Source organism: Castor canadensis, chromosome 13, assembly GCF_047511655.1.
Source record: "Castor canadensis chromosome 13, mCasCan1.hap1v2, whole genome shotgun sequence".
NCBI lineage: Eukaryota > Metazoa > Chordata > Mammalia > Rodentia > Castoridae > Castor > Castor canadensis.
The window spans coordinates 36,222,706-36,244,415 of record NC_133398.1 but is presented as its reverse complement, the minus strand read 5'-3'; the positions used below and the strand labels follow the sequence as shown (position 1 = coordinate 36,244,415).

At 46.3% G+C, this 21,710-nt stretch overlaps 2 protein-coding genes across 6 annotated transcripts in view; one reads left to right on the top strand and one right to left on the bottom strand.

Moving 5' to 3' along the window:
• The first annotated feature begins 654 nt into the window (after positions 1-654).
• Positions 655-15,589, top strand: Polr1e (RNA polymerase I subunit E). Its single transcript, XM_020158185.2, has 12 exons — positions 655-832; positions 1,427-1,530; positions 2,860-2,936; positions 3,988-4,073; positions 6,112-6,170; positions 7,004-7,148; positions 9,357-9,464; positions 10,327-10,423; positions 11,895-12,028; positions 12,914-12,995; positions 13,739-13,870; positions 15,107-15,589. Exons 1-12 carry the CDS (start codon positions 757-759, stop codon positions 15,264-15,266), a joined length of 1,260 nt encoding a protein of 419 aa, XP_020013774.1. The 5' UTR covers positions 655-756; the 3' UTR covers positions 15,267-15,589.
• A 1,786-nt stretch (positions 15,590-17,375) lies between these two features.
• The window catches only part of Fbxo10 (F-box protein 10), a 43,229-nt gene continuing 38,894 nt past the window's right edge, over positions 17,376-21,710 (bottom strand). For 3 of the 5 annotated variants that reach the window (XM_074051430.1, XM_074051433.1, XM_074051431.1), the window contains 2 exons: positions 21,121-21,302; positions 17,376-19,231 (listed from right to left, as the gene is read on the bottom strand). In XM_074051430.1, the coding sequence (XP_073907531.1) occupies positions 19,054-19,231; positions 21,121-21,302 (360 nt within the window). In that variant the 3' untranslated portion in view covers positions 17,376-19,053. The remainder of the gene's footprint in view (positions 19,232-21,120; positions 21,303-21,710) is intronic. The other 2 variants (XM_020158184.2, XM_074051432.1) reach the window with 1 other exon arrangement.

The window sequence follows — 21,710 nt, the reverse complement described above, 5'->3', positions numbered from 1 at the left end:
ATACAATGTTTTGCCCTCCTCTTCCTTTGATACTCCCCACGAGGAGAGTTGTTGAGACTGCAGGGATGAAAGGACACGTCCATCAGGTAGGACTCCTCTCTTCGAACCCACTTCAGAAGCCCCTGCCCCAATGCTCTGAGGTTGCTAGGCCTCTCCTGGTGGTCCATCTTCCCAGGGTCGATTGGGCCACGAATGTGTGCACACCTAGGTCGGAGGAGGGATTATGGGAACTGTGTGCGGAGCTGTGGACAAAATTTGACTATCCATGGGTGTGGAGGGAGGGCCCTACAAAGGAAGACTCTCCACCAGCTGTCACATTCCCATGGGGCCGAAGATGATCCTAGCTGACATATTCACGGTAGGAGAGAAAGACGACGCTCTACCTAGGCCAAGCTAAATAAGTGGAAGCCCCATGACGCTTAGCCTGGAGCTGTATAAACGTTTCAGCTCATCGAGCTCTAGTCCCACCAATCCCGTAAGGCGAAGGCACAGCACTGGGCCAATCAGGTGCTGCGCCGGCCAAGAAGGGGGTGTGGCAACGTGCGGGAGGAAACAACATGGAGTGCAGAGGAAAGAGTGGGCGGGGACTGTGCGCCTAGCGCGTAGGGAGCGGAGCCTCACGGTTGCGTAACTATGGGCGGGGCCCGGTGAGGACCCACCCCTTCCGGCTGGTTATACTTTCCAGGCTTCCGCGTGTTAGCAAGCGAGTTGAGCGGCTGCACTCCTGTCTCCTGAGCTGGCTGGCGGACAGGCGAGATGGCGGCGGAGGTGTTGTCGACTGCGAGGTGGCTGTACTGTGGGGGGCCCGACGAGAGGCAGAGAGCTGTACTGGGTAAGCCGAGTACAGCTCGCCGAGCAGGAGCAGAATTCCCATGACCCTCTCCATTCCCTCTGGGTACCTCAGCAGCCCTCCTCCCTCCTGCCCTGCGTCAAGCTCCCTCCCCAGCCTGGCCAGGACTCCCCTGCCACCCGCCAAGTCTCCTCCTCTACTCGGTGCTGGGACCAGGCTCCCCTGTCATCCCTTCATCTTTCTGTAACTACTTCCCAGCTTCCACTCTTCCTCAGGGCTGTGCCAGGATCCTGTTATCCCCTCGCCAAGCCTCCCATCTGCTCCATTTCCCTCTTTCCACTGAGCAGATTACCTCTGTCTCTTTAGGCCTGGACCAGGTTTTTTCTGTCATTCTCATTCCCTTGTTCTCTCTTGTCACAGGCCTCCCAGGGATCTCTTCTCCCACTCCCCACCCCCTCACCCTCCTATTTTCTCTTCCCAACTGTATCAGGACCTCCTTCAGTGCCTGTAAGGATCAGGACCTGAGTTTCCTTGCCTTCCCATTCGAACTGCCACTGTCTCCCAGTGACACTCCGTTTCCTCCTCACCATGTGGGCCCTTCTGTTCTCATCGCGTTTTTGGGCTGCTCTCTTACAGTTCAGTTCTCCAACGGGAAGCTGCAGAACTCTGGCGACATGCGCTTTACCTTGTACAACAGCAACGACACCATGAACCCCAGGAAGAGGAGTCAGCGCATCCTGGTAAGTGTGGTAGCTACAGGTTGCCTCCACTCTGTAGGCCTCAGGAGGCCCCTTGGTATGGATGGATGTGGGAGGTCATGAGGGGAGCAGAAGGGAAGTAGCAAAAGGGATTTTGAAGAGCTCCTCCAGCAGCTTGGGGTGTGGAGATAGTCTCCATCAGGATTCAGGATTTTTGGATGAAGTAATGACTTTTCATTTGGTTTTGTGTGTGTATGTGGTACTTAGGTTTGAACTCAAGGCCTCATGCTTGCTAACCAGGCACTCTACACCACTCCCTTTTGGTGTGTGTGTTGAATGTTTTTGATATAAGGTCTCATGAACTATTTGCTTGAGATTGAACTGCACTCCTCCTGATCTCTGCCTCCTGAGTAGCTGGGATTACAGGTGTGAGCCACCAGCACCCAGCTCATTCTTTTTTTTCATTGTTCATTTATTGAATACCTACTGTATCCCTGTGCAGTAGAGTGCTAGGAAAACATCCAAATGAGACCAGGCCTCATTCTGAGGGAGCTTGTACTCTAGAGCAGGGTTTCTCAACTTTAGCAGTTTTGAGACAGATAATTCCTTGTTGTGGGTGGCAGGTGCTTGCATCACAGGACAGTTAGCAGCATCTCTGGCCTCTACCCACTAGAGGCCAGTAGCACTGGAGAAGATTTTCCTGGGTTGAGAGCTCCTGCTCTTGAGATGCACAAACTGGCTGTGAGGGACAATCATACATACACAAAGCTCAGGGTTCTAATGGGGAGAGTGAGCTCAGTGGAAAGAAAGGCCTCTGCTTACCAGAATGCCTTCCTGGGGGAGGGTGCATTGGAACCGAGCCCCAAAGGGTGAGGGAGGGTTGGACAGCTGAGATTGGGTGATCCTAGTAAAGATAGTAAGGACAAATGCAGGGGAGAAGGGAAGCTTGCTGTGACTGGGGATTGAACCAGACATTTCCAGTGGTCCTGAGGGGACATGAAGAGCAGTCCTGGGAGAGGTGGACAAAGAAGATCAAGAAGGCCTTGGACTTTGGGCCCAGAACATTGTCCACAGAAGCACTTTGTTGCATACCTGTAAGTCCAGGGAGCCCAGGGCCTCTCTGTCAAGACCTGTGGTATAGCTCCCCAAGAACTTTTCACACCAGTTAGAAGCCAGCACTATGTGGGGCTTCCCTATAAAAAGTTCTCTTGCCTTTTCCCTAGAGATACCCCAGATTCATCTCCTAGAGGCTGTCTAGTGCTAATCCACTGTGGTCTTGGATTCTAAAAGCTTCTGCAAATGTAGAAAACATGATGCTTAATACTTTTCAATGTTGGTTGTAAATGGAGTTCCCTTCCCTCTGCATTTTAGGCAGCTGAAACAGACAGACTTTCCTATGTTGGAAACAATTTTGGGACTGGAGCCCTCAAGTGCAACACTCTGTGCAGGTGATGGAGGGAGAGGGTCAGTGAGAAGAGTGATGGGGAGGGTACTGATGGTGGCACTAACACAGTATTTTAAGAGAAGTTAGAGAAATCTAAGGCGGTTTGCCAAGTCCCTATGTTTCTAGACTCGGGCCTTTAAACTAAGTGGCTTTTAGACATTGCTGGAAGGAAAAGATGTTTTGTATTTGTCATATTTCCTAAAGATTTCATTTATTTGTAACATTATTTATTTATAATTCTTATTCTAAAAGGCAGCTCTCTTCACTAACTTGGAATTTATGATCAATAGGTCAAAGCTTGCCCTAAGTTTGCTTGGTACTAAGTAGAAGAAAAGGATTTGGTAGCATCAAAGACTCTGGACTGGGTAACAGGAGCTTCATGTTTCCATCCAGCAATGGCACTGATTAGCTGAGTCATTTAGGGCAACTCTGTCCTTCCCTCAGCCTGGACTCCTCTATATCATGAAGATTGTCCAGTCAGAACATTCTATAGTTCTCAGGAGTTGAACGTGATATAGACAGACTCCTTGTGATGGTATCAACAGTGAGCCACAAACAAGGCCCTTTCAGAGCCCCTGCTCAACCATGTTCTGGTGGGAGGCAGATTGATGTATATGTATCTGCTTAAAACTTAATGCTGCATTGCTCCTAATAAAGATGTTCCATTTCAGATTGATGTTCTTCCTATAATTAATAAGATTTTACTATTTTTGCCTCCATAAAATTTATGTGCACAGTAAATTATAGTGTAATTTAGATTCTTGTACCTCAGAAGAGTTTCTCTTTACAGCAGTGAGTCCAAATATGATTGTCTACCAGAATCACCTGTTGATGGAATCCCTTCTCTAGTCACCTCATGTTTTCTCCCTTCCCACCCCTCCTTTTCCCTCTCTCTGTAGAGAATTGGTGCTGAAAGGAATTATTGTTATTGTTACTCTTGTGTAAGTTTGCTGCATTTCTCAGATGTGTTAGAGTAGAAAGAAGGTTGAGAACTTGTGCATAGCAAAAAGTAAATTGCTATGAATAATCCATTGCGTTACTCTTTTTTTATTTAGGCATTTTGTGGGAATTTTGAACAAGACCTCTGGCCAAATGGAAGTATATGATGCTGAATTGTTCAAAATGCAGCCCCTGTTTGCAGGTAGGTCCCAGACATGAAGACCCAGAAGGGCTGTGGGTATGGCTCAAGTGGTAGAGTGTCTGCCTAGCAAGTGAGAGGTCCTAAATTCAAACCTCAGTACTGCTACACACACACACATACAACACACATAACGCATACAAACACATACAACACACCACACACACACACATACAAAACAGTAACACTGCATGGTTTGGGTTTGCTGGATGAGTTCATTTGAGTTTTTGATTTTTAAAACACTTGTTATATAATTTTTTCTAAAAGAATGACTTTCTGCCTTTTTTATTTATTTGAAAGGTTTTAGAATTTTATATTTTCAGTACTGGGTGCTCAGGGCCTCACACTTGCTAGGCAGGCACTCTACCACTTGAGTCATGCCACAGTCCAGAAGTTTTTAATTCACAAGCATTTATTGGTGACCTGCTGTGCTCTAGGCATCAAAGTAGGGGCTATGGATGGCTAGTAAGACGGACACAGATCTGGTCCCACAGTTTTAACTGATGTGGGATTAGAAGCAATCTTTGAATCAAGTTGAGAAGTTGAGCAGTAATCAGTGCAGAATGTTAGAGAACATGTCTGATAGCAAATTCTTACTGTGTGAGCCACGCCCTAGCACTGTTTGCTTTAGTTTTTTTAATAAATTTTTTTATTAGGATATATTAATTATACAGGGGGTATTTATAGTGACAATTCCAATTAGACTTATATTGTACATTATTTACATTGCCCCCATTGTCTCTCCTCCTCAGCCCCCTCCCCACCCCATTAAAGCAATTAGAAGAGGTTTTTTTAGTTCTGTTTTATATAGGTATATGGAGTCCATCTACCATCTACTGTCACCTTAATCTCCTTCATTCACCCTTCCTCCCACACTAGTATACGCGCCCACCACACACACACACACACACACACACACACACACACACACACACACACACACAGTGCTTATTCTATAGTCCTGATTTTCGTTGCTTTAGTTACTTTTTGGATAGGGCCTCACCTTTTTTTTTTCTTCCAGTATAGGGTTTGAACTCAGGGCTTTGGGCTTGCTAGGCAGGTGATCTACTGCTTGAGCAATGTGTCCCGCATAGTCTTGCTTTTTAACCTGGGCCATCCTGAACTGTAATTTCTTCTATTTATACTCCTTGTATAGGTTGTATTACAGGGACGCACCATTTGCATTTGCAAATGCTAGTTTATTTTAGCTAGCATACACACTTTAGTATTGGGTCCTTACTATGTACTTGTCCTATTCTAAACACTTTCAGTGCCCCATGTGACTTACTTCATAGGTACTGTTATTCCTTTTTTTTTTTTACCAACAATGAAACTGACACATAGGTTAGGTGACTTTTACAGGGGCACACTGCTGATAGAACTCAGGCAAGGCCACTCTAGAGCTTGTACTCTTCCTAGCAGATTATACTACGCCTTATTTGAGTGCTTTGTGCAAGGCTGGAGAGCGTCATGTAAAAAATACTTGCCTCATGTTAATGTTGCTTTTAGGTCTGTTACCAGGAGAGCAAAACTATTTATGAAAAAAGTTGAAAACTTGTCTCCTAATGCAACTCTGCCTCACCCTGGTGAACTGATCTGGGACAGGTCATTTTACCTGGAGGGCTCATTTTTCCCTACAAAATGAAGAGATTGGACCAGATGACACCTTCATCTCACCGCCTAATCTATTTCCAAATTTCTTCATTGTGTACTAAAGCTACATATTAATAAGCTCATAGTATACATTCATGTTAGGCTCAGGGAAGTCCTAGAATAAAGAAATCTGCCTTTCTTAGATCAATTGATAAACAAATAAATATTCAACACTTTAAAATTTGTAGGCCTTACAGAGCTGGGCACAGTGGCTCATGCCTGTAGTCCTGGCTACTTGGGAGACTGAGGCAGGAGGATCACTTGAGTCTAGGAGTTTAAGACCAGCCTGGGCATCAGTGAAACACTGTTTCGAAAAAAAAATTGATATTTGTAGGCTTTACAGTTTGCTTTTTTTCTCTCTGTGCTATTGTGTTTTATGTTTCAAAAGATGAATCTGTTGAGAGTGGACCTACTCTGGAGAGTGAAGCCAAAACTTTCAGAGAAAAGGTGAGTATGACAGAATTGGGGCCTTAAGGACATTCCTTCTAGGCCTGGATTTTTCCCTAAATACAGTGAGTCTGTTGAACTCAGGTCTTCACTGCTCTAGCTGTGACTCTGTGGACAGTTCCTACCTACAGAGACCTCATAGTCTCCCAGAGAGCAGACTTATTTCTGTTTGGAGCAGTTCTGGAACCTGTTCTCTAGGCTGGAAGAGTATAGCATAATACTTGTCTTTAGAATTGGTTCAACTTTTAAAAAATAATGGTTGTTCCTGGAAACTTTCATATTAAAACAAAGTAAACTATAGGATTATTCAATGTAGAAAGTCCTTACAGGACTGGAGGTATGAAGTACAGTGCCTGCTTTGCAAGCTCAAAGTTCTTCTAAAAGTCATCTCATCCCAGGATGGTAACTTGAGTCTTCAGTGCTGCCTGGAGCACTGTACTGAGAAGGGGTATGAAGATTCTCTCTGGCTAGGAGGTGGGTAGGTGGGAGAAGAGTAAGTGATCTGTCCGCAGTATCTGTTAGCGGGTGTAGAATGGGAGGAGAGTGATAAGCTGTGGGCCACAGATTTAACTACGCTAATTGTAGTCAAGTCTTCATTTTACTGATTGAAAAGCTACTGATTTATAAAAAGCCCTAAATAAAGTTTATAAAGTATGTCCGATTTGTTAATATTATGTGATGTGTACAACAGTCCCGTGAGGCAAAATGGTGTGACTGCCTAATTGTCAGGTGAGGTGATGATGGCTCCGGGAGCCTAGAGCTTCTTTGTTACACAGTTAGAGTAGCAGTGCTGTTGGACTTGTCCCCAGTAACTGGGTTTATCTCTTACACAGATGGATTCTTGCATCGAAGCCTTTGGAACTACCAAACAGAAGCGATCTCTAAACTCCAGGAGAATGAACAAAGTTGGCAGTGAATCTTTGAACCTCGCAGTTGCTAAAGCTGCAGAGGACATCATTGATACTAAGGGCGTGAATGGTAAGCTGCTGGAACTTGGGGCAAAAATGTGCCCAGAAAGATACTTTCTCTTCTCTTGAGAGAAGATGGAAGTGATGGGAGTTAAGGCTGGATGCCTTCCTTGTAGCTTGCTGAGGGCCTCTCAGGGACAGACTGTGGGAACGTAAGAAACAACTGACAGGGTCCTGGCCTCAGAAGCTTATAGTTAAGGGGAGGAGATAGGCATGGGAGCGGATATGTGCAAGCCTGCAGGGTGTAGTGGGGGACAGCCTCTCAGCTCTTTGAGTCCAAGGAGGCTTTGGTCAGAACGGCTGGAGTGATAATGGTGGGCCTGAACCTCCAGAAGTAGCACTTCACCTTGGGGCCAGTGGATCTTTTTCTGGTCCTCGGCACCTTGCACATTTTATTGTGCTATTGAAAAATGTTTATCTATTAAGAATGGAATTCTGGCCTGCTACTGGTGACTCCCACCTGTATCTCAAACTACTGGGGAAGCTAAGATAGAGAGGATCACAATTTGAGGCCACCCTGGGAAAAAGTTTGTGAGACCCCTTCTCAATGGAAAAAAGCTGAGGGTGGTGTTATATGCCTGTCACCCCAGCTATGGCAGGAAGTATAACACAGAAGAATTGCTGTCCAGGCTGGCCTGGCAAAAGTGAGACCTTATCTCCAAAATAAGCACAGCAAAAAGATACGGTGCATGGCTCAAGTGGTAGAACACCTGCTTAGCAAGTGCGTGGCTCTGAGTTCAAACTCAAACTCCACTGCCAAAAAAGAGTGGAATTTTAGAAATGTTAAGAAAATCTTTCCGTATCTGATATTATTTTCCTATGTTGCCTTTTAATACTTTCACAGTTGTGCTTTTTGTTTTGTATAGAGTACAGATCTAATTTTATATTTCCTAAGTGATTACCCAGTTGTCCCCAGTTTCATCCTAGGTGATTTAAAGTCATCTTTACCGTGTTACCACGTTCTGATCACTTAGTTGTATCTGTTCCTTGTTCTGATTGGTTATTCCTGTACCAGCATAGTATCTTTTGAGCATAGTAGCCTTCTCATTAGGTTATTATCTCATCATTCATCCTCTTCTTTCATTTTTATTTTTTAAAAATGTATTCACTGCTAAAGCATGCTTTTTCTTCCAGATGATCTTAAGAATTATTTTTGTCAGTTTTCTTCAAAAATCCAGTTGAGATTAAAATGAGGAGAATCAGTATCTTTATAATACTGTGTTTTACTACCCAGGAACATAGATATATGTCTGTTTATTCAAATACATATCTTTTCTTTATCTTTTTTGAGACAGGATCTTAATACGTAGCCCACACTGGCTTTAGATTCACTATCCTTTTGTCTCAGCATCCCAAGTGCTGGGATTATAGGTATGTGATACCACACCCAGCCAAAGGCATACTTTAACATCTAAGCAAATTTAAATTTTTTGCTAAGTTTATTCACAGGTATTTAAAGACATTTAAGGGGTGGAGCTATAGCTCAGTGGTAGAGCACTTGCCTAGTATACATAAGGCCTGAGGCTTGATCCCCAGCACCACCACCACAAAAAAAAAAACAAAAAACAAAAACAAAAAAAATGGCATTTAAAAAAGTAATTCAACCAGGGCCCAACATTTTACCACACCAATATTACAACTTTCCTATCTCTCCATCCCCTTCCATTTACATACTTAATTCTTTTTTTTTTTTTTTGCGATACTGGGGTTTGAACTCAGGGCCTTCACCTTGAGCTACTCCACCAGCCCTTTTTTGTGATGGGTTTTTTTGAGATAGGATCTCACAAACTGTTTGCTGAGCTGGCTTTCAACCTCAGTCCTTCTGATCTCTGCCTCTGAGAAGCTAGAGTATGAGCCAGCAGTGCCCTGGCTCATGTTTTTTCTCTAAACATGCTAGGTGAGCACTCTACCACTAGCTACATCCCCAACCCTATTTCTCACTTAGCTTCCCTGATACTATATTGTGAATGTTTATTCGAATATCTGTCTCTAATATCTGTATTGCAAATCATTTTGAGAGGGCCACACTGTATCCACCTTCCGGACCTAGTGGTCCTAAAACAATTAGCCTGACAGGCAGTTCAGGTCATCTTAGTAGATGCATTCAGACTTGGGGGCTTGGGACCTTTATGGTCTCAAATGCACAAACTGCAAAGAGTGTTGGGGAACCTGAAATCAAACAGGGTGACATTGACACTAACTTTCTTTTTACTGAAAGCTCTTGTCAGTGATGCCATCCAGGATGACTTGCAAGATGACTCCCTGTACCTTCCCCCATGCCATGCTGATGCAGCCAAGCCTGAAGATGTGTATAAATTTGAAGATAGTATCCTTTCCTTTTCACGTAACTATGTGTGTAACTTCTGGATCATTTCTTACTTAAAGTTTATTAGCATAAAATAATTGTAGAAAGGGGTTTCATTGTGACATTTCCATACATGCGTATGATGTACTTTGATGGAACTCATCTCCTCTATATTATTCTTTCTTAGCCCCTACTTTTTGTTTTTGGTGGGACTGGGGTTTGAACTCGGGGCTTCACACTTTCAAAGCAGGTACTTTACTGCTTGAACCACGCCTCCAGTTCTGTGATGTTCTTCTTGAAGACAGTACCCATCTTATGGTAGAAAAGCTTCCTTAGTTCGCAAATTGTGGTTGATTGTTGGCATAGACAGGCTCTTGGATGTTGTCTGTGGTCCTAAGGCATTCATAGCAACTTCCAAACCTTTGTACTTGGTGTGGTCCTATTGCCAGGAGGTAGGTCAGCCAGGCTTCCTCATCAGCTGATTCAGATCCACTCCTTAGTAGTGTGCCAGAGGGACCCAGCTTAGCCTGGTGGGGTCACTCTCCACGAATAGTTGAAATACAACTTTTGAGTTGGCCAATGCCCAGAGTCTAGGGCAGATGCTGTAAAAGGAAGTATTGGAGTATAGAATTTCATTACTTGATGAAGTGAAGTTTGGTTAGATGGTTTTGTTAGATAATAAGTGCCAGCCATGGATCTGATAAGGAAGAGAAGGCAGAACAGCCAAGCAAGGTATGAGCACTGGGCTGGCATCTGAGAACTGGGTTACTGAGCTCAGTCCTCTGGACTAAGGACAGCCTTAGCTTTCCTGTGTGAACTGAGGCCATTTCAAGATGTTGGATGTTTCTGTTTTGGTTGAGTTACGTTCTTGACCTGCAATTAGTTCTGTCCCCTATGGAGTACGAAGCTCTCCAGAGCCCATCTGAAGCTTTCAGGAAGGTCACAGCAGAAGAAATCCTAAAGATGATTGAAGAGAACAGGTACTCCCACTTGGGCACATGGGGTGTCTGGGGCATGAGGTTGGGAAGCAGTAGGAGTCAGACGTGCAGTGGGGCCTTGGGGTGTTAGCCAGTGAGAAGGTGTCTGCTGAGCTTGGACAGGAAGGAGCCAGTGTTCTCTTGGCTCTGGGCTTTCAGGAACCATGGGTGGATTCAGGGAACGGATGTGGCATCTGGGTGCATGGAACCTGTAGCTGGACAGAGGGTGGCAAGGCCCTGCAGTTTGAGGCTGGAGACCAGAGCTAGCCCTTGGCCTTGTGTTGTGTTGACGGTACTGGCAGCACTCCCATGCTGTCCTGGGAATGGGTGGTGCCGAAGTGATAACTTCTTCAACAGTATGGTGGGCAAGCTTTTCTAAAGTAAGTGTGTGTGTGTGTGTGTGTGTGTGTGTGTGTGTGTGTGTGTGTGTGTGTGTGTGTGTGTGTGTGGTGTGTGTGGTGTGTGTGGTGTGTGTGTGTGTGTGTGTGGTGTGTGTGTGTGTGTGTGTGTGTGGTGTGTGTGTGGTGTGTGTGTGTGTGTGTGGTGTGTGTGGTGTGTGTGTGGTGTGTGTGGGTGTGTGTGTGGTGTGTGTGGTGTGTGTGTGGTGTGTGTGTGGTGTGTGTGTGGTGTGTGTGTGTGTGTGGTGTGTGTGGTGTGTGTGTGGTGTGTGTGTGTGTGTGTGGTGTGTGTGGTGTGTGTGTGTGTGTGGTGTGTGTGGTGTGTGTGGTGTGTGTGTGTGTGTGTGCAGGGCCTCTCTTATGCTAGGCAGGCACACTACCTACCACTGAGCTACATCCGCAACCTACAAGATCATCGTGAAGAGCCTTTTTATCTCTCATTCCAGGGCCAGATGGTACAGAATAGTACATAAAATAATGGCTAAGGCAAATTGAGCTGTCATTTTGTGCCAGGCACTGCTCTAAGTACTTGACTTGCAGACTGGTGACACGGGAACAAGTCCTGAGGATCAGGACACTATCATTGGCCCCAATATAGGCCAAGGCATAGAGATGTACAGGAACTTGCCCTAACCATTAAATGGCAGAGAAGGGACTCAAACAGGTGCAGTCTGACTGCAGAGCCTATGCTCCTGGCCACTAACCCAGAGGTCAGACAACTGTGGCCCACCTGCCACCTGCTGCCTGTGACTAAATAAAGTAGAGGAAAGACTTATTTGAACACAGCTCTGTTCACTCATAAGTAATATGTCTGACTGCTTTTGCAGTATGACATAGAGTTGCATCAGAGACTGTATAGCCCACAAAGCCTAAAATCTTGACTATCTGGCCCTTTTACAGTCCCTTACACTAAAGCAAAGCTTTCCTGTTGTAAAGATTGTTGAGCATGGTTGCCCTACATCAGCTGTTGAGTGTGTATGGGGGAGAGGTGCTTCTGTTCTCATTGTGAGGAGGTATGGTTCCTGACAGAGCCTGAGTACCCTGACACAGCCCTCCTTTTCCCTTCCTTGTTTCAGCCACTGCTCCTTTGTCATTGAGGCACTGAAGTCTTTGCCATCAAATGAAGAGAGCCGAGACCACCAGGCCCGATGCATATGGTTTCTAGACATTCTCATCAAATTTCGAAATCAGAAAGTTATAAAGCGGAAAAGTAAGCTCGTGCTAGACATTTGATTCTAGTGCTCCAGTCCCTTATTTGTCTGTAGTTGTTAGATCAGCTCTGAGAAGGGAAGAATATGGCTATGAGTGTCCAAGTCTTTGTTTTTAACTGTGAAGCACTGCGATTCCTCGTGATGCTGCTGATATGCCAGAGGATTTGATGAGTTCTTTCTTCTAGAAATGGGGACAAGTTGGATTGCATGAATTTCGAGGGGTCTTCCAGAGTGAATATTCACTACTTCTCCATTAGGCAAAGCATGGTATCCAGGTCAGGTCAAATGATTTTAAGGAAGACTGTTGGAACAAACATCATTTACAGGGAGGAAAAAACTGGCTTTGTTCACAAAGGTTTGTGGCAGGCTTGTGTGGTGTTAGTGTATTTCCAACAAGGAATCAGTTTCTGATGGTAACCCCAGTGTCACCTATAAGCTAGGACCATATATGGCTATACCATATCTACACCTATGGAGATTTGGAAACCAAATAGGAGACAGTTGTGGTTTTTGGCACAATGTGTAGTTGACCATTGTTACTGTGATTGGTCACCTTAGGGTCTAGATTCATTTTCACAGTATATTTGCTTAGTTTTTATTTTCACATTCCAGCCTCCCTCGTTTTCTCCCTGGGCTTTTTCCATTTTCAGTTTTGTTTTCTAATATCTCATTAATTTTGCATCATTAGGCCTAATCATAAACATCTTCCTGTGTATGTCTGACTTGCAGGCTGAAACACACTTGAATATATCTTCATTATAAAGTGGTCATCCTGGATCTTGGACCCCTGCTTCTCTTACCATGTGGTTCTTATCATTATGGTGGCCCATCCACTGGTCTCTTCACTTTTTGAGAAAGTGATCAAATGCAACTTTGTGTTATAGGTGCCCTAGGACCTGGAATTCCCCACATCATCAACACCAAGCTGCTGAAGAACTTCACCTGCTTGTCTTATAACAACGGCAGGTCAGAAGGGTTCATTTTCAGGGTTTTTGCCTACGAAAGGGAAAGCAGGTGGGAGTTATGAGTGAGGAGTGGAGGCTCAGGTTCAATCCCATGTCCACACAGATGCAGTGTAGAACAGGTCACTGCTATTTGGAAGGCTTTTGTGGTCAAGTTGAGAACACATTATGTATTACACATGCTGCCCCACTGGAAAAATTCACTTATCTTTGGCTATGGGAAGCCCTGTGATAAATACTTCTTTCACTTTGTGCTTCTTTCAAGGAGCACAGATTTCCCACAGAACTACTGCTCTGTGGAAAGGCAGTTTGCAGAAAAGGAAAGGCCAGTTCAGTGACTTGGGAAAGAACCTCATGGCACCTTGGCTTTCCTTGCAGCCACTTGATTGGAGTGTGCTTCCTGCTCCTGGGTGTCCTCAGAAGCAACCACAGCAGCTGAGTTTGGGTGACTGTTTTCTTGCAGTCCTGCTAAGCAGGCAGGGACAGACTTGGAGGGCCTTTGCCAACACCACCTGGGAAAGTGTGGGCACAACTTTCTGTATCCTACTCAGGGAAGTGCCGGGGTTGGCTCACTGCTCACCTTGTGAGACTCGGGCACCTTGGAAGCAATGAGACCCTTTGCTCAAATTCCTTCTCCTTTCCCCAAGTTGGGAAGACACTGAACACAAAAGGAACAGGCTTGGATGTGCTTATTTTGAGTTTTTGGATTTTAATCTTGTTTCTTCTTTACTGTCGTTGATTTTGCAGTTTACGGAACTTGATTTCAAATTCTATGAAGGCAAAGATTACTGCATATGTAATTGTACTTGCCTTGCACATAAACGACTTCCAGATTGACCTGACAGTGTTACAGAGGGACTTGAAGCTCAGTAAGAAAAGGTGAGCTTAGCAAAGTGAAAAGCTCCCTTCAAGGTGCCTGGGTGAATTTCGGCACCATTCAGAGAACTAGGGATATGTCATATAGGAAAATCTGGGGTCCAGCAGACATTTTTCAATGAATGAATAAATGAGTGGCTAGACATTTTCAGTGCCTTCTCTTTGCAAGTCACAGTATTAAATTCGCTCCTTAATTTCTCTAAAAGAACAGTTGAAGAATCGTAGGTTGAAAGAAGTAATGTCTTCCCTAAGGTGTCACAAACAAAAGGAGTGTCCGGCTTCAAACCAAAGCTTTTCCATAGCATTCTGTTCTGAAGAACTGAGCATCCTCTGTTCTCTGAACTGCTGTCACTGGGGAGTAGGGTTCCCAGGGGTGGAGGTATAGGAGAACCCACCTTCAGCTTAGCAAGCAGAATTTTCTCAACTAGAAGGGACTCGAGGGGAGGGCAATGTTTAAGGCAAGGAGAGCTGCAGGTTTCCAGGGGTGCATTTGAGCTTCTCTGACAAGAGTGGGGAGAACTGGATAGATGACCTTATGTTCCTTTCAGCCTTGCTAGGGGAGATTCAGACAATAGGGCAGAGCATCCCAGGATCCTTTGTTGGTGGTTGAGGGGCATCTGGCATCCGAGGTCCTAGATGGTATTCTCAGAGAGCTTGTGATAGCACCTCTCTTTGCCTTCGTCCAGCAGTCCACACACACAGCATACCCACAGGCAGTGAGGTTGAAAAGTAAAAGCAAAGAGGCACTAGGAGCTGGTCAAATTCTAGCAAGAGCTCAATCCTGGTCGCTTTTGTTTGGTTATGGGCGGTTAAGAAGGTTATTACTAGGGGTCTAGAGAACCCGGTTTCTATTACCTACCTGGATATTTTCTCGTGGCAATACATTAAAATGAAATTGTTTGCTGGGTGCAGTGGCTCATGCCGATTACCCCAGCTATGCAGAGGGTATAAATAGGATTGCAGTCCAGGCAAAACCAAGAGACCTTATCTGAAAAATAACTAACAGGAGCAAAGGGTTAGGAATATGGCTCATGTGACAGAGAGCCTACCTAGCAAGTGCAGGGTCCTGAGTTCAAACCTCAGTACTGATGGAAAAAAATTGTTGATGACTATGTGGTTGCCACTTCTGGAATTCTGGTCTTTGTGACCTGGAGCACAGATGTACTGCTCCCTCCTGCCAAGCCACCCTGGGCACATTGAGGGCTAACTCTCCATTTGTTCTGTTTGTTTCTTCCCTAGGATGATTGAAGTAGCAAAAGCCATGAGGCTGAAGGTCTCCAAAAGAAAGGTTTCTCTGGCAGCTGGCATGGAAGAGGAACATAGACTGGGCACTCTTTCCATCCCCCTGCCCCCAGCCCAGAGCTTGGACCGCGAGTCAAAGCGGAGGAAGGTTTCCTAGATGTGTGCTTTCCAGACAGAGCATTTGGCCACAATCACATTGTTCACTGTTCTGTTCACTTCCAGTTTTATTTTTGCAAAGAGGAAAGTGGGTGGGCGTGGTGTTTCAGGCCTGTAATCCCAGCACTTGGAAGGCTGAGGCAGGAAAATCATGAGTTCAAGGCCATTCTGAGATACACTGTGAAACCGTACTGTGAGTGAGAGAAAGCGAGGTGGGGGAGGGAAGGGAAGGAGGCTTGTTTTGGCATGGGTATGAAGCCAGAGGTAGCATCCCAGGCATGCCTGCCTTGTGCAGAAATATAAAAATGGTCAGATTGGACTTAGCTCCCTCCTTTGGTGTTTCTGTGATTGTAAATGGCAGGCATTTCTCATGTTTATTCGCCTGTGGGGACTTGGAAGGTGAGATCTGAGGAAGTCAAAATTGAATGATCTCACCAGGCTGCCCTCAGAACCAAATCTAATGGATGAAGTTTTCCAAAGAGAATCTGGAAGGACCAGTAGAGTTAAGTGGTGAGCAGGATCTGTCTACCACAGCTGGGCTGGAAGAGGAGGCCTCCACCTTAATCAGGAGCTATGAGTCACCAGTGGAATGGGGTTGCCAAATTCTAGCCCATTCAGGAAGTGATGAGCCCAGCTTTTCTGCCAGGCTGAGGCCATGTAGAGGGCAGGGGTTGGCCAAGTAGAGAGGACCAGAGGTGAGTATAATGTGGAACACACTGATGGTCAATCAGTGCAGTGCCTTCACCGGCTGGATACAGCCCTGACAGAATGACTACTTGTAATGAAGCTTCTGGGACCCTGATGGGGAGCAGTGGATGGAAACTTGTCAGTCCCTCCCAGTACCACACTCCATGTGTGATTACCCAAGCGAGGAATTTCCTGCAAAGTACGTGGGAAGCACATCATGGGTCCCAACCTTGCAGACTAGACGTGGCACCTAATGGAAGAAAATGCAGATGCTTCTCTCAGTGCAGTGTAAGTCCAGATATGATGGGAAGATACATGAGAAAACCAATGCTGCTGTATTAGCCCAAGAGAGATGTTAAAAAGAGATGGAATCATCCCAAAAATGTCCCTTGCCCAGAAAAGAGATCAGTAGTTCAAAGATGGCAATCTTCCTCAGCTCAGGAGTGGCTGCTGAAAGTTAAATCAATCAAACAAAAAATAAATGGGAGTCAGGGGGCAGTACTGGGGATTGAACTCAGGGTCTTGTGCTTGCTAGGCAAGTGCTCTACCCAAGTTCAACTTCCAGCCCTTTTTACTTCAGTTATTTTTTTGGATAGGGTCTCACTTTTTGCCCCAGAGGCCAGTTTCCCAGGTAGGAGAATCTATCTTATAGATAGATTCTATCTTATAGATAGATTCTCCTACCTGTATCTCCCAGGTAGCTTGGTTTATAATTGTGTACCACCACACCTGGCTTATTTGTCAAGATTGGGTCTTGCTAACTTTTTTGCCCATGTTAGCTTAGAATCACGATTCTCCCAATCTCTTCCTCCAGAGTAGCTGAGATTACAGGCACATGCCACCACGCCTGGCCCCAAACAATTTTCTATGAATATTTTTCGGACAAAGATTAAACTTACCAGGGCTAGGGGGTATGGCTCAGTGATAGCGTGCTCATAAAGCCCTGGGTTTGATCACCAGCACCATAGGGAGTGGGGAAGGGAATTATTGACTCCCTCCAAAAGGAACAACAGTAACCACTAGTTCGCAGATGACATGAATATGGAAAAAATTGTTAGATGCTGATTAAGTACTTGAAGTTGAGAGCCATGTTCATGGATATGAGACCCCTTTGCCGGTAGTCTGTGAGCTGCATGGAGGGACTGTTACTGCTGGTCTTCAGAACAGCCCACGGGGCAGGCAGCACTGGAGTCCCAGCCCTTGAATGACATAGGAAGACAATGAGCTGGGGAGGGGCACACCTTCCAGCTTTGAACCCAAAGCAGTGGTAGGAAAAGCTGCCCTGACAGGAGGCTCCTAAGATTCCCGTCTCCCACAGGGAGGTGGCACCTTTGGTGAGTCTACAGCCCTGCTGGGCCTGCATCTGGCCACATGGAACTCCAGTGAATGCCCAGACCAAGGAAAGACTCGCCACACACAGTGCCTCTTTTAAAATATAGAACTTTATTTTGGTTATTGAGGTTTTCATAAGTACCTGGTTCACAGAAAAGTAATTTCTTACAAAATAACAAAGGCAGCATTTTATACAGCGACTCACATTGGGGCCACCAAACAAGTGCAAAGGACAGTGCTGGGGATGGGAGGGACCAGTGTTCTTGTGCCAAGTCCTCAGGGAGAAGCCAGAGCTCCTGGCTCCATTCCCCGCTCCCACCCACCAACCACAGCAGCACCTAGGGCCTGATAGAAGCAGCCTGGGAAATTCTAGTCCAGCACAGGACAGTGACCCCAGCAGGCTGGTGAAGGCCCTACATTAAAGGCCAAATGGGAGGGGATCACTGAGGCCAAGCCAGCCCTGTATCCAGCCCCCTTAGGCAGTGGGGTTGCAGCTCACTTGGCCCTGGAACCTGGATACATTCACAGTACAGTTTAGTAACGCCCTTTGGGAGCTGGCCTTCCTCTTCTCACTCAGGCTCTGGACTGGGACCTAGGGACAAGGTAAGATGGCCCTACCTTTAGAGTTCATAGGCAAGTGGGTGGGACTGGGTGTGTCCCTGAATGTTTCCAAAACAAGGCAGAAAGTGCTGAGTGCCCTGAGGGAGCAGTGGGAGGTTTGATTGAGGCTCAGAAGTAGACATTGTCACTTGGAGGAAGGGGAGAGCTGGGTGGAGATGGCAGTGTCTGAGCTAAACATTGAGTGGGTGGGGCTTGCACTAGAGATGGTGGGGAAAGGCATGCCGGGAAGAAGGAAGCTTGAGCCAAGGCACAGTGGACAACATGGTGGGGTCAGTAAAGGCAGCTATTCACCCATGAGCATATGGGCACGTTGAAGGCCCAGGCCCCTCCGTCTGGACAGGCTGGAGGCAGGAGGGGCAGCCAGTGTGGATGTGCTCGGGATCAAGATCTGCGGCAGGCATGGAGCTAATGTCCTGAGCTTGGGAACTCCTTGAGGTCAGTGGAGCTTCCTGCATCCCTGCGCAGCTCAAGCTTGCACCTGTCTGCACACCCAAGAGAAGTCAGTTGTCACATGCACCTCCTGTTGTGGCATGTCTCCTTGTCATCCCTGGAGTGGCCTTTCAAGAGGGCCTCCTGTCCCAAGCTTCTTCCTCACAGGGCCATGTCCAAATGTAAGAGAACTGCGCTTAAGTAAACAAACAACTGTGGCCTCCAGAGGCAGCTGGGAGGCTGTGTTGCAGCCCTGGAGGGACTACAGAGGGGCAGATCCAGAAAAGAGGGCAGCTTCTCCACCTCACCAGGATCACTTCCTTCAGAAGTCAGTCTGCTCTTCCCTAAGAAGAGTCTGGGTTTGGTGTGTGTGAAGTGAGGTTCTCTGTAACTCAAGAGGAATCCTGGCCTGAAAGCTTATGTATTGAGTTTCCCTAACTCTTCATAGTCTGTAAGTGTTGGAGCGACTGGAAGCCCTCCAGCTTCTGTTCTTTTTACTCCTTGAAAAATGTTTCCAAGTTTCTTACTGCTGAGGGCTGTGTAGCTGAAGGGCTTTGGAGGTACCTTGTTCTTAGTCCCAGGAGGAGGGGTGGTGAGGAAGAGTAGGGGAGGGACTGAGAGTCTTCTCAGGCACTACTTCCAGCAGAGGGCCTTGGTCTTGGCTTCAACTCAGAATTCTGAGTGCTTGGCAGGGCCTGAGCCTGAGGCAGGTCCCAACTCTACAGGATGGTGCAGAAGATGCTGCGGTTGCTATGGTAACCACCTTCCACACGGGCTGTGATCCTGGTCGCCATGGCTGTGACCTTCTGCCCACTGTGGGTGGCAGAGGGGCCCCTGAGAGAGTTTTCAAGGTGAGGCCGTGCTGGTGGGTTCACCAGGCGCCATGTATCAGACCTGCTGATGCAGAAGAAAAATCAGTGAAATCAGAGGTCAAGAACACCAGCTGAGTGCCCTGCAGTTTCCTGTGGCTCCAGCTCACTATATCCATGGTTCAAATTTGGGTGTAGGTTTTGTTTCCTGAGTTAGTGACAGCCCAAAGAACTGGGGTGTGAGAAACCAAGCAGCAAAAGCACAGCATCCTAAGTCCAGCTCTGCCTTCAATTCTGCAAGTTCCACTACAGGCCTCAATTTCCCCATCTTTAAATAAGGACCTAGATATGGATCAATGGTTCTCTTTTCCTCTTTCCCAGCTGTGTGACCATGGTTGTGTGCAGAAGGTGTATTCATAAACACCAAAAACTATAAACTACCTAAACAACCTTGAGCTGGCAAATGGGTAAACAAACTGCTTCATCCATATCTGTCACGGAAAATGCAAATCGACAGGAGACAGAGGGTAATGTATTTCCAGTCACCCGAGTTTAGGATTAGGAAGGGTGGAGGAAAATCAAGTTTGAGTTAATAGTTACACTAAATCTGAAGTCACTTAAGGCAGCAATGATGTTATATGTGACACTGTGTCTGATGGTAACAGGACTGTAAAGGCAGAGCCAAGTCAGGTGGCTCCTGTGAAGTGAGTACCCTGGCGGGACAGTACACAGAGGACAAGCTGGGTTAGTGAAGCTGGGCTGCCTCCTGTCCCCTGGGGTCTTCAAAAGGAAAGCGGGGTGTGTGGATCCCAGAGAGTCCACAGTATGATCTGCTGGGATGTAGGAAGAAAATGGTAGAATTTCCATTATTACCTTGTATTGTTAAGACTTCTATTTTGGGGCTAGTTTATAAAGTAAATAATACACTGATAGAATTCTACACATATGTAAGTTATGAATAAACAAATATACCTACATGAGCATGTTGCCTCAAAAACTATTCTTACTAAGTATTTAATACAAAAAGTGTGGCAATCATGACTAGAAAATTGGTATCCAGCAAAGGTTTTTTTTTTTTGGTTGGTTTTTTGTTGTTGTTTTGGCAGTATTAGGGCTTAAACTCAGGGCCTTGTGCTTGCTAAGCAGGTGCTCTAACACTTGAACCACACCAGACCCCAGCAAAGGTTTATGCCTAAGGATGGGACAGTACTGAGCTCTCATTTAGGGAGCTCAGCCTGGCAGGATGAGAGTGTAGAGTGGAGCAGGGGCAGCCTAAGGGCAGGGAGACCACAGAAAGTGGCTGCAACAGGACAGACAATTTGAATAGTGCAGGGTGGCACCAATAACAGTAGTAATGGTCACTATTATTTTATAGCTAGTACAGCAAGGCACTGATCAATCAGAACAGTCCATCCATCAGCTGCTGAAATAGCTGGCACTGTGGGCCACTGTGATGAGCTGAGACCTGAGTCAGAGTAGCAGAAGCTGGGGAAGAGGAGGTATCAGATATAAGATGACTTCAAAAGCAGAATCAAAGGGCCTTGGTGACTGAGCTTTGGTGTCAAGAAGGAGGAGGCTAAAAGGTTTGGGGAAGAAGAGTGGGAGGCAGTCATGATACCCTGAAGCAGAGGCACTGAAAACAGAGAAGCAGTAGTACCATATTTGTAGTGCCTCAGCTATCCAGCTAGGTCATGAGATCTGCCACAATGCAGATATTATTAACTAGATTTTGCCAAGGCTCAGACATGTTGTGGGACTTGCCCAAGGTCACAGAGCCAGTGACTGGCAGAGCTGAGATGCAAAAGCACATTCCTTGAATCTTAAAAAGCTTTTTCCTCCCAGGAAGTCAACCCAAGTTCTCTGCTGGTAGACGGCAGGGAGCAGGGCAGCAGCTACAAGCACCAGGCCTGGGCCTGGCTATCCCAGTGGCCTCACTGTGGTTCTATAAGTCTGGTTTGGGCAACCCCAGGAACGTACTTTTTCTTGAAGACCAGGAACTTATTGTTCTGCATGATGCATTCTCGGTTGTTTGTGATCTGCTGAAAGATGGTCTTGTTGGTCTTGCCCTGGAAGATGATGTTTTCTTGCACTAGCGCCTTGGCGCGGCCCCGCACTGCGATGCCATAGGCCCGGAATGAGTGGATCCGATTTTTTATTACCTGGGAGAAGCAGCCAGAGCTTGTCACACCAGTCTGTCACACAAACTGGTGGAGAGCCAGGCAAATTAACTGTTAGTTATAAAACTGCAGGGTACACATATGCTGGGGAGGTCAGCACATAGCCAGAGGTGCTCAGCGCAGGGTATGGAGAAAAGCCTAAGGGATCCCAGGGAAGGCTTCCTGTAGGAGGTGATAGGCAAGCTGTGGGAGTTCATCAGGGGAGCACAGGGGAGAGTTGTTCCAGGAAGAAGGAACAATGTGTAAAAGCCTGGCAGAGAAGGGAGGTGGTGTCAGAAGCCAACTGAGGCAATAAAGTGCCCCTCTCCGTTGTGCTGCCACAGGGCTCAGGCACTAAGTCGAAGACATCTTCCTTCCTCCTGTAAGTCAGCAGTTCATGAAGCTGCTGAA

Bases quoted from the DNA above. Each gene is read 5' to 3' on its own strand.
- Polr1e (XM_020158185.2), top strand. From the start codon at position 757: ATGGCGGCGGAGGTGTTGTCGACTGCGAGGTGGCTGTACTGTGGGGGG. The intron at 10,424-11,894 runs GTACTCCCACTT...TCCTTGTTTCAG, and splicing joins AAGATGATTGAAGAGAACAG to CCACTGCTCCTTTGTCATTG. The intron at 12,029-12,913 runs GTAAGCTCGTGC...TTTGTGTTATAG, and splicing joins GAAAGTTATAAAGCGGAAAA to GTGCCCTAGGACCTGGAATT.